Source organism: Microplitis demolitor, chromosome 4, assembly GCF_026212275.2.
Source record: "Microplitis demolitor isolate Queensland-Clemson2020A chromosome 4, iyMicDemo2.1a, whole genome shotgun sequence".
NCBI lineage: Eukaryota > Metazoa > Arthropoda > Insecta > Hymenoptera > Braconidae > Microplitis > Microplitis demolitor.
The window spans coordinates 3,451,963-3,464,896 of record NC_068548.1 but is presented as its reverse complement, the minus strand read 5'-3'; the positions used below and the strand labels follow the sequence as shown (position 1 = coordinate 3,464,896).

General features: G+C 25.5%; 2 protein-coding genes across 7 annotated transcripts; both read left to right on the top strand.

The window, feature by feature from the left end:
- Window positions 1–7,048: 7,048 nt before the first annotated feature.
- LOC103574884 (uncharacterized) lies at window positions 7,049–8,661 on the top strand. 3 transcript variants are annotated; one of them, XR_549276.3, is made up of 3 exons: window positions 7,049–8,131; window positions 8,309–8,431; window positions 8,561–8,661. XR_549276.3 is itself a non-coding variant. In XM_008554443.3 (2 exons), exons 1-2 carry the CDS (start codon window positions 7,050–7,052, stop codon window positions 8,529–8,531), a joined length of 1,104 nt encoding a protein of 367 aa, XP_008552665.1. In that variant the 5' UTR covers window position 7,049; the 3' UTR covers window positions 8,532–8,661. The 3 variants fall into 3 exon arrangements, 1 of the variants encoding a protein (XP_008552665.1); XR_549275.3 differs by having other exon boundaries at window positions 8,510–8,661; XM_008554443.3 differs by lacking the exon at window positions 8,309–8,431 and having other exon boundaries at window positions 8,510–8,661.
- Window positions 8,426–12,574, top strand: LOC103574882 (conserved uncharacterized protein family 12). 4 transcript variants are annotated; one of them, XM_053738479.1, is made up of 4 exons: window positions 8,749–9,019; window positions 10,961–11,241; window positions 11,429–11,714; window positions 11,783–12,573. In XM_053738479.1, the coding sequence occupies exons 3-4, from the start codon at window positions 11,442–11,444 to the stop codon at window positions 12,275–12,277; spliced, it is 768 nt and encodes a 255-aa protein (XP_053594454.1). In that variant the 5' UTR covers window positions 8,749–9,019; window positions 10,961–11,241; window positions 11,429–11,441; the 3' UTR covers window positions 12,278–12,573. The 4 variants fall into 4 exon arrangements, with proteins under 4 accessions (XP_053594455.1, XP_053594454.1, XP_008552662.1 ...); XM_053738480.1 differs by lacking the exons at window positions 8,749–9,019; window positions 10,961–11,241 and adding an exon at window positions 8,426–8,614; XM_008554440.2 differs by lacking the exon at window positions 10,961–11,241 and having other exon boundaries at window positions 11,783–12,574.
- Window positions 12,575–12,934: the final 360 nt, after the last annotated feature.

Below are 12,934 nucleotides of genomic sequence, written 5' to 3'. Positions count from 1 at the left end.
TCAATTAATTTAATTATTAATCGATTTTTACAATTAATCAATTTTGATTAATTTAATTAATTAGGATTGATAAATAAATTTTATTAAGGATCGATTAATATTTTAAAGTGATTTATTGAAAATATCGATTAATGTATAAAATCGATTTATTATAAACTTATTAATCTTATTAATCGATTTATTGATTAATGTTAATTATGTTAAATGTAATTAATTTAATCAATAATCGATCAATACAAGTAGTCGATTAATTATAAAATAAATTGATTAATTAACAAAAAAACATTAATTGTGAATTAATAAAAATTTTAATCAATTAATCGTTAATTAAAATTCATCAAATGTCGTTTTAAAATCGATTTTAAAAATCGATTACTTAATAAATAAATAAAAAAAAATAGAGAGAAACATAATAAAGCTTTAGCGTCATTAATAAATAGGCTTTATAAATAAAAATCAACGGTTAATCGTGGACTTGACTCTTAAATGCGACGAATTACAATTAAAAATTGAAAAAAAAAAAAATTATAATTAATATTAATGAGGATAAATAATTTAGTCCATTTACAATTACAATTGTTAAGACTGTTTGTTTGTTTGTTTTTTTTTTCTTTTCCTTAAATTTTTTTTTTTCGTTCGTTTTTTTATTAATTAATTAACTATTTAATTAATTAATTATATTATATTTTTTTTGTGCTTTATTATTATGAAATAATAATAATTATAATAGTTATTGATTGGTTGATATTAAAATAATAATAAAATGGTTTAATTACGATTGGTATTAATTTCCGGGCATTTTTTTTATTTGAATAAACAAAAATTATAAAAATAGAGAGTGGATGAATTGATGCATAAATTAATTAATTAAATTATTAATTAGTGAGTTAATTAATTATTTAATTATTTAAAAAATAAATAAATATTATTATTTATGCATGATTTCGAACAAATATTAAATTAAAAACGAATTAATTTAAATCATTCATTGATAAAAGATAATAAATGTAAAATAAATAATCGTTAAAGAATATTAATTAAATAAATAAGTTATAATAAAATATTTTAGGTATTTTGTACTATCAATAAGTTGATAATAAAAGAAAATTAATTAAAAAAAAAAAAAATCTAAATAAATTATTAAATTTCTTTTGAATGATAACTAATAATAAATTTGTTAAAATTAATGCAAATTACCCGACTTGTAACTTGTGCCTCACGTTTTTTTGTAATTTAACAAAAATCCATTACTTGATACGACATAATTATTATTATAAAAATAAACAAAAATTTTTTTATTTAAAAGATAAAAAAAAAAAACATTAACAATAAAAATATAAAAGAAATTTAATTTTTAAAACATTTATTTTTCTTTACTAAATCCCAGTATACAAAATTTTTTTTCTGCTTAAAAAATTATTATTTATTTCGTGCCTGGGAAAAAAATTGACGTTATATATGACAATATATGATTATAAATCTCATCACTGATTGGATACTAGCAATTCATGCTTTTGATCACATATGACCATATGGGCATGATTAAAAACCTGATCATATATGAGTCTACATATGCATCAGCATATATGTATATATGTGTTTACGTATAAATTAAACCTTATATGGTCATATAAGTACATATATGATCATGCTTGTTAAGTCACATAAGATCATATGTGATATCAGAACTGATATTATGATTATGTATGATCATGTGTGATACTATATGACAATGTACAATCATATATTATCAGATGTGATTATACATGATCTTATATGATAGTCGATATAATCACATGTAGTTATGCCCAGTGTCGAATATATTCATATATGATCATATATAAATTTGTATTATCATGTTTGATCAAATATGATCATATAATATAACGTGTGATTATATATGACCTTATATGATAGTTCATATGATTATATTTGGTCATGCGTAGTCCCACATATGGTCATATACAATCATATATAATTTATGTTATCATATAAAATCATATATGATAGTCTATATAATTGTATATAGTCATGTGTAGTATTATATATGATCATCAGTAATATCAAACATTAATATGATCATATATGATTACATGTGATATCAGATAATTATATATGGTCATATGTGATCATCAATAATGCCAGACATGATTTAAATCGATCATATATGGCATTCTCTATGATAATATACGGTCATATGTGACTCAAAATATCATATATGTTCATATATTTCAAATTGTATGTGATCTTTTCTGCGTATTTTTTCCGGGTAATTATTTCGTCTTTATTTTTTTATTTACTTTATTTTAGTCGTACGAATTTAATTACTAAAAATAATGACTAATTGATTTTCTTTATTTATTTATTTTGTTTCATTTTTTTTTTTTTTTATTAAATTTATGTTAATTTAATTTGAATATTTAAAATTTTCATTGCTTTTTTACGACTATAATTATCTATAGTTTGTAAGTTTTATATTCGTACTTATTTAAATATTATATTTAAAATAGTTGATTTTTTTAAAAATCTAATTTAAAAATAAAAAAATAATTATTTACTATTATCGGGAAAGAAATAAAAAATAAAAAAAAAAAAACGAACGAACGAAATTACAAAATGTTGGTTTTTATTTTCTGATTTTTATAAAAAAACAACAAATAAACAAATATATGTTTAGTCTATGATTAATTTAATTAATTAACACATTGTTTAATTAATATAAATAAATTAATTATTAAAAAACTTTCATCTGAATTATTGAAAATAAAAATATTAAAATTTCAAGATTAATTTAATTTCCAAAAATTATATCAAATTAATATCACAAATTAGTAATGAGATTTTATTTTGATTAACAATCAGGAGCACATAAAAATATTATAATAAAATAGTTTTTTTTTTTTTTTTTTTTTAATTAACTTTCTATCAATCCAATAATTTCTTGGTCATGAATTTAAAATACAAAAAAAAAAAAGAAATTACAAAAATTCATTGGTCAGCGCAAAATTTATGCGATCCTTTGATAATTGATTAAAAAATTTTTACAAACTTGAAAAAAAAATCTAAATTTAACATTTGAATTTATTACTATTAATTACTAATAATAATGACTGATTATTTTTTACTAAGACTAATTAAATACTATCACTAACAATAATTACTAATTATAATTAATTTTTATTAGTGATTGTTTTTAATAATCAATAGTAAAAATAATTTTTTATGACAAGTAATAATTAATTACCTATTATTATTATTATTATTTTTATTATTATAATTATTATTATTATTTTTACATTTAAAATTAATTAATTAAGGATTTTATTTAAATATCAGTTTTTGTACTAAAAATTTATTTTATAATTTAATGATTAATTAAAAAAAAAATGGACTTGAAAAAAATTTAACGGACTTGTAATAAAATATTAAAAGTTTGAAAAATTAACAAGATCTTATGTAGTCTGCGTAATTGCGATTGAAAAAAAAAAAATAATTAAAAAAACAAAGTACTATAGTATCCTTTAATAAACTAATTAAAGGACAAAAATAAAATACAATGACGATTTATTACAATATTACTACCTACTGCTATACTTACTACTCCTTATTGAATTTAAATAAAAAGTGAATGCAATGAGTAAATAAATGCATAAAAGATGAAAACATAATAAATAAGTAAATGAAAACAATGTATTTTGACACCCTGTAATGGAATTTAAAAAAAAAAAAACACACTACTTCTAATTGTCGCTGACAATTTTAGCTGCCACTACATGACGGAATGAAGGGTACAATTATAATAATTGTGATTATTATCTGATAAATTATAGTAATTATTATGAAAGACAAATATTTGAGATAAATGTTTTGTTTTGGCAGCAAAAGTTTGAAAAAAGAAAATACTTACTGAGATATCCCCCAACTTGCTTGTTTCAGATACATTTGTATTGATTGCAATTGTGCATAATTTTAAGTAATAAAAACATTTCTGTACATAAATTCGTTTTTTTATTTTAATTATTTATGAGTATTCATCGATTGATTAAGGGGTTAGAGGGTCAGAGGTACAAAAAAAAAGGTTTTTTACGATTTTTACGATTTTTTTTTTAATATAAACAATCATATATTTTGAAAATATAATATAGCATATCAAAGGTGCATATTTCAACAATGTCTTTTGAAATTTTAATATAAAAATGTTGAAAATTCAGCCGTTGAGACCTCATCTCCCTGGGTGTCTCACAAAAAAGTCGGTGGGCACGATTTCTCGAAAAGTTATGGACCAATTTAGTTTGAATTGTGTACACATCTTTAAAATAAAATTATCTAGTTATTGAATGAAGGATTTTTTTTTTTCATTACAATTTATTTTTTTAAGCCAATAAATGCCGAAAATTTGACCAAAAAATGAAATTTTTTGTTCAAAGTCTGAGAAAAACTGAAGATTTTTATTTTTTTTTTCCTTTGTTCAGACACGAGATTTATATATGTACTAACGGAGTATTTTTGGTTATTTAATTTTAGATGAACCAATAAAAAGTTATGCTGTCCACAGCGAGAGCACTTTTTTGAGACACCCAGGGAGGTGAGGTCTCAACGGCTGAATTTTCAACATTTTTATATAAAAATTTCAGGAGACATTGTTGAAATATGTACCTTTGATATGCCATATTATATTTTTAAAATATATGATTGTTTATATTAAAAAAAAAATCGTAAAAATACCTTTTTTTTTGTACTTCTGAAACCTAACCCCTTAATGTAACAAAGCTACAGTCCCGAAGAAAGCTTGAGATTTTCCCCACCATTATTCTTTCCTCTATTATAATATTCTGAGAAAGATATTCTGCGCATGCGCAAATCAAAATATTGTAATAGAAAATGATTAATTGTGCTAGGGCGTTAACGGGCGCCATTTCTTCAACATTTTAGGTACATTCCTACCCATATAACGATCTTGTACAATGCCTTGCGCAAGTTATGCACAAGTCTTAATGACGATTTCCTGCTACATAATCTTGCGCAAAACCCATACGTAGAAAAAGACACTAGTGACAATGGGTTTTGCTCAAAACACTGGCACCAGAATTTTGCTCAAGCATGTGTTACTTGGGAATTTACTAGTAAAAAGATTATGCAAAAGTATATTTATATTAGATGTATCATAAATATACTAGCCATGGAAGAATTACAACCTCTTAACGAAACAATGAGAAGTCATTGGCTTAATTTATTAGAAATGTATAATCAAGTGCTACAACAAGTGAAATCAACGCAAAAATATTACAATGATTTGTACTTCAATGAATCTTCTAACCTAAAACATCTTACGCAAAACGATGTAAGTGACACCTGGCTGATCGATTACGCATCACTACAACTGGATCAGAATTCTAATCTTTTCAATAAAAAGTTTCAAAAATGTATTGATACTATTCTTCATAACATAGATAAATTGAAAATTATTCTAAACAAAACATACTTCAAAAAATCTTTCAATTATGTTGATCGATTTAATGAACTAGTGAGATATTTGAATAAAATAATCGAGTTTTTGAACACTAAAGAATTTAAAATCGACAATGTGACATTAAACAAAAATGTTTTCCTTAAACCTCTGGAAATAATTAAAAAAGAAGCATCGGAAAAAGCATGATTATATTCAAAAATTCAAATTGATGTTAACTATGACCTTCATATATTTCATGTTTTGTACTGATAGTAACAGTACTTATCAGATTCCAGCTGCCATTAAAAAAAATATTTCATTTTTTTGCGGCTAAAATCCTATAAAAAAGGTAAAAGAAGAAAACATTTCTGGAAATTGAATACATTTTATTTGAATTTCCAAAAAGTTGTAAGGCCTATTGGTATCCAATGGGGAACTCAACGAAATATTATAATCTATGTAATTATAATGATTCCTACACTTACGACTGGAATCGTATTCAGGTTTTTTTCACATTTTATGTGTATATCATAAATAAATAGAATGTGTTACACATACATGTATGAAATCATGGAAAATTCCCAGCCCAAATTTGACATCACTGTCAATTGCAAGAACTTGACGTAAACTTAGTGAAGTTAATCAAAATCACTGAACGCCAAATTTTTGAAGTGATAGTATGACCATCAGGGATTGGACTGATAAAAATAATTTTAGGAATTCTATCCTGGAGAGATTTTGTCCAGAGAGATAAAGTTGTGTCACCCCCTAATCAGGCATACTCTACAGGGTTCTAATTGGGTATACCCTATAGAAACATTAGAACAACCCAATAAAATCCCATCATACAAGGAGTTTACTTATATACATTTTTTATTTTAAGTTTTAATAGCTAACACATACATTTGATAAAAATTATACACTTAGAGGTGACTAATCTCCATAACGACAAATTCACTTTTGTAATTTATCGATAGATATCGAATACTCATGTTATCAATTCAATAGCAATAAAAGTGATTATCATAACGCTCCCATCACATGTTCATACAAAAATTTAACATTATTTCCGTCGTGATAAATTCAGCTAGTAATCATTTGAAGTTAATCAAAGAAAAGTATTAAACTGTTCTCGCTCACAAAAAAATAATTACTCTAATGTCTGATTCAGTGAGTGGTATATTCCAACTGCCTTCTTGTGTCTTAACATTTCCTGAAGAAGTTGATTATCTTACAGACTCTTTAATCAAAATTCACGCAGCCTTGCATAACTACCCAGTGAGAATCGTCAAGCCGATCCGTAAATCAATTCATTATGGCGTTTATTTGACAATATCTTACGCATCATATGACAAATTGGCGAACAATGAGGAGTCAAATATCGAGTATCAGGAAATGCCTTCGCTGCTTTTGCCTGATATTGTCCATACGCATAATGTCGAAATAGATGACTCAATAAACACAATGTGCGGTGTATATAAAGCTGACAAAAATACCCCATTATTCACTATCAATGCGTCTGGGTTAAGTAGTAAATTAAACGATAGTAGTCTTGCGGAAAATCAATTGGCAAAAGCAAACCTTAAAAAAAGTCAAAAACATGGAAGGCGGATCAAACCTAAAGAAGACAGTGAAAAATCTGACTTATGAAGAACTGCATAAACAAAAACGTCAATTGACATCAACTTTATTGAAAATTTATCCAGATCTCGTAAATTTTGAACCCGACATTCAATCAATTGTCGAAACCTTCACGTTGTCGCTTGACAATCGACTGAATTTGGAAACTATAATTCGAAAACTGAACGATCATTTATCAAAGTCAACGTTCCCTTCAGACGGGCTGATAAAATTTAAAAAACTCATTTTTTCGAAAAATAATTTGAATAATTTGGACGCATTACCCATTGGAATTATACTGTCTATTGACATGCACAGTCATGCTGCTCAAGCGGCATTGAATGTTAAGCACACGAAAATTTTATACTCAAGAGAAAATTTAAAATCGAGCGAAAATTCTGAAGTCATTACAAACCAAGAACTCAAACATCCGATTCTTCCAGATATTGATGTAACTGTACTGCATCAAGGTGTAAAGTACTGTTGGTTTCGCATAAAACTTTTCAGTCATCAAGATTTTTCTCAACTCGAGTTACCATTTACGCCGGTGCATTACTACTTTTATACAAGTCTTATTGTGGAAATTTATTACCATCGAGAATGTCGTAATTACAAAGACATCTATTGGCTCACGATGGACTATTTGAATTCGTCACCGCTAATTGACAAAATATATTTTTTTTCTGACTGCCGATTGGTCGAGCGGATTGACAATAAAGTCATACAGTTTTCAAATACTTTGAAATTTTTGTATTGCTACCGCCTAAATACGGCAAGTTTTTCAGTGACGTCAATTGACGATTTAGAAAATTTGTTTAAGCTATTAATCCGCACTACTGTTTTTTTGTACCGGCGTAATTTCAATATGGTCAATGAAGATTTGGACACACCATTCACGGCTCTTACGGGGGAACGGGCTCATATTAATGTTCGTCGATTTTTAAGCGAAGAGAATATATATTCAGTAAATAATGCACGCGATGGGTTGATATTGGGTACTGGTACGCAAATCGGAGGAATCAATCCACATGAAGTTATAATAAAGTGCAGTGACTTTGTTAAGTAATTGATTAACTAAAATTTTTATTGTTTTATTATATCTGTGTGATTTTTTAAAAATAAAAATAGAAAAATCTAGAGAAATTTATTTTGAAACAGATCTAATTTTTCGACCTGGAACATCTTACTGTAAAATCACTACTTTATTTTATTTTTAAAATACACAATATTTTTTTTAAGACCGTGACAAGATCCTTGAGACACTTCGGAATATGATCTGCAATTGAACAATCAATAAAGCTCATCTATCTTACCACATGATCCGGTGTTATTTGAACGAAGTTTTATTTTCGCTGTCAAGTTGTGACTATCGTCAATATTTGTATACTTTTTTTTTGAATAATACATAATTATGTTTTTTCATTTACAAATTATTTTCAGATTCAATGTTTATGGATCATAAATAATTCCGTGTTCCCATTTAAAAAAAAGAGTCAATGATCTAATTTTAACTGTACCTATATTCTAAAACGACATCTAGTTTTCGTAAGTTATTTCTAATCACATATAATATAAAATTATTCTTGAATGAATTTCACATGCTCTTAACCATATTATTATTATTATTATTTTTATTGTTATTATTATTGAGTGAATATCCTTTTTTATCTTTCTGCTGTACAAATTGATAATTATCGAAAAAAGATGAAAAGTTTATTTAAATATGACTTGCAAAAATTTCACTTAACAACTGATGACTTTAGAGATGTTAAGAAGTATTTTTAGTAATTTTCAAGATCACATCTTAGTGTGCATGTGTATTGAAGTATTTCATCTTTTCAACGAGAATTGATTTAAATCGAGCTTACGATAATCGAGACAGTTTATCATCTCAATTTGCACATAATAGAACTTTGAAATTTAAATCAGTGAATAGTTTATGAAGATATGGTGAGTAAATAGTCGGGAAATAAATTGTTGATATTTGTTTTTTTTTTAATATTCAATAACCATCTGATACATTTGGATTACAAATTAAATGAGATCGAATTAGAAGTTTTAAAAATTAATTGAAAGATACACGGATTGATTTTTTTAGAATTTAAAACACTGAAAATTTCTATTGAAAACTCGTGTTTAGAAAATCCGGAAAATAATACATTTTTGTTTTTTTTTACATTTTTCCAATTTTCACAACCAGAAGTTAAAAGAAAATTATTATTTAACTTCCAGAGCTCAGGGATAAGATTTTCATGTCGATTTTTGAGCTCGCGCTTGAAAATTATAGTTTTATATAAAGATTAAATTTTCCATAATGAAGTTAACAGAAATAATTGACATTAAATAAAACTTCTTGTATTATTTATAAATATACATATATTTGTTTTTATTTGAAAGTAGGTTAAGGTTTTAACGAAAGTTATAGTATATATACAAGAATCCTTATCGAGTATCCAGATTCATGTTTTCTTCTTCGGACGAAAAAAATTTTGCAAAGTAAACAAAACAATAAGAAAACTTATTATGAAAATAAAAAAAATTTTGACAATTGAATCATAATTTTCTGTCATTACGTTTTTTTTTTTTTTTTTTTTTTTTAATGAGCTCATAAAATTATCGGTTTTATTGGTTATAATCTTATCGATGTGAGCTCTGAAACTACTTAATGAAATCTGGTTATTTGTATACAGTGTACCAAATAAAAGTTATATATATATATAAATTTGTTTAAATGTGTGGGTGAAATAACATACACATATATCATGAAAGTTGACGTTTATATTGTGCAGTAGCTCGAATTAGCGCTCAGTCTTACTGAGGCCTTCATAACAGATTATATTACTATACATTCCAGTGTGTAAAAGACAACAAGTCATGAGGTATGAATAAATAATATTGAATATTTAAATAATTGAGATACAAATTTTATTTTAAAAAATTACTGAAAAAAAAAAAATTCGTAGATTTAATAAAAAAAATTATTTCGTGAATATATATATAAATAAAATTATTATTGTATATATTGAGTAATCTTATCACAATAAACATATCAGGTGAGATAATAATAACAGTACATGTGTCAGATTGAGTGATGATGTGCTTTTGCCGCACATTGTTAAGAGTAGGGGTGGCCTAAATAACAGAAAAATATATATACAGACATATGCAGTATAAATTTTATTTATTTATTTTTTTTATATTATTTTTCGAATAAGAGATTAAAATTTCTTGTGGCCGCCTAAAAAATTATTATGTTGATTAACATATAAATTTAAGTTATTATAAGCTCTAATGTCAAGTACGTTTCGAATCGAACTTTCTAAATCTAAAAAGTAACTGTAGGCTTTACTGTTAATAAGTTTGTAAATATGAACCAAATTTTAATGTATTATACAACAGATTTACCTGAATAAAAAGTATCGTTTTTAATATACATGACATGTAAATTAAAACTAGAACAGTTTTAAAAAATGATAAATAAGGTCAGAGGTTAGTTATTTTATTTCATTTAAAATTATTAAAAATTGATTCGTCAAAATAATTCAATTGATAAGAATATTGATTATGGATTAGCTTCAAGGCAACAAAAATAATTACTTATCTTAATTTAATCGTTAAATAAATTATTTATCAAAAAATGTGATGTTTATTTTACTTTACTTTATTTAGTTTAACAATAATGCTAATTTAAATTTTTTATTTTTAAACTTCCCGCTAAAAAATTTAAAATTTGAAAATAAGGAATTAATCGATTTTGGTTTGATTCTAAAAATTTCTACTATTTTCGGTAAATTAACCGGGTAAAAAAATCATATGTAATTATATATAATTATATGTTAAAAATGGCCCAATATAATTATACATAATTACTTATATTTACATTCTATAAAGTTTTCAGGGATTACCTTGGCGGATGAAAATTACCATAATTTACGGTATTCGAAAGAATTACGGTATTTTACCTCAAATTGCAGAAGAGATGCGGTAATTTACGGTAAAGTTACGATAACGCCGTAAATTTACAGCAGTCTGCATTATTTTTCAGTAAAAGTCAAAAAGTAAAAAAACTCACATACATTTACCAGACAATTATAAAAATGGCCACCCATCACCAATTTCTCCTTAATTCCTTCAAAAAAACAATATAGAGTGCGGGGTCATTTAAGGGGAAGGTAACTTTTCAAAGCGTAACTTTATTGAGCGTCTACTGTATCAAGGTAAAAATGTCACTTTGCGGTTAATTACCGTAAATTGCCACAAATTACCGTAAAATGAGACGACCTATAATTATCTGAAAATCAAAACATCTTTTATTAATGAAAATTCTCATAAAAGGTTATTTTGTTCCTACCATTTCAGTAATCGTAAGAGAATGCTGTCTTACCGGCCATGGGGATCGACGGAAGATGGCGCCATCGAGTTCGAATCCCTGACATCTGAAACATTGGCGGGCGCCTTGAATGTTATGCGAGACTCATTTTTTCCTGATGAAAGCATATGTATAGGTTGTGATTTACTATCTGAACCCGGAGCACCTGAAGAACTTGAACAATTGTGCTTACATACAGCTAAAGATGGCGTCAGTGTTGTTGCGATTGATGTCGCCTCAATGGAAGTAGTTGGCGTAGCATTCAACAAATTGCATGTAAAAATTTCAAATTACTATTTTTAATTATTAATTCATTTGAATTAATCTGAAAACTTTTCATTTAGAAACGTGGCGCCCAAAATGAGAAAGGATATTTTGAAGAATTTAGCGAAAACTGCAAGTACAAAGCGTCTAAATGCCTCGTAGATTTTATGATAAATGTTGACTCGAGAGTTAATCTTTTCAAACATTATAACGTAGACTCTATTATGGAAATAATGTTTCTTGCAACGAAGAAAGACTTCCAGAGAAGAAGAATTGGGGAGCTATTAGTATCCTCATCACTGGAATTGGGAAAACAACTTTACAAAGGAGTCGCTGTAAAAACTATAGTCGACTTTGATGAAAAGTCAATCACTAATGAAGACGCTATTCCTAGTCTTGTGTCAGCAATAATGACATCGAATTACTCACAGAAAATTAGTCATAAGCTAAGTTTCGATACTATTATTGAAGTGAACTATGATGAGTTTACGTTTGCTGGTAAAAAATTTAGTGAACGAATAGGAAATATTCATAAAACTTGTCAACTTGTTGCGAGAAGACTTTCTAGGAATTGATATGAATTTATGGTTGGAGCGCTACCTCAATAAACAGTATTAATCTGTTTTGAATTGCTAATATTGTTTCATATTAATTTCAACCCGAGAAAAAATGGTGGGATATGATTATAGAGTCATGTGAGACAAGTGGGCGCAAACCCATCGATTTCAGACCGAAATGAATGGGTTTGCGCATACTTACCGACAGCTGCTACCAATTTCAATCGGTAACGGCTACCAAAATAAGAGCGGTTATCGATTGTCAATAATATATTGTAAGATATCATTTTTTTGTGGGATACAATAATTTACTGTATATAAGTAAATAAATAAAAATTATTTTTTTAAATGTCGTTATATTTTTTAAATTTTAGTAATTTCTGCAAATTTTTTTAACAATAAGTACATAATTAGAATAATAATAATAATAATAATAATAATAATAATAATAATAATAATAATAATAATAATAATAATAATAATAATAGTAATAATAACACTAATAATAGTAATAATGATAATAATAATAATAATAATAATAATAATAATAATAATAATAATAATAATAATAATAATAATAATAATAATAATAATAATAATAATAGTAATAATAACACTAATAATAGTAATAATGATAATAATAATAATAATAATAATAATAATAATAATATGACT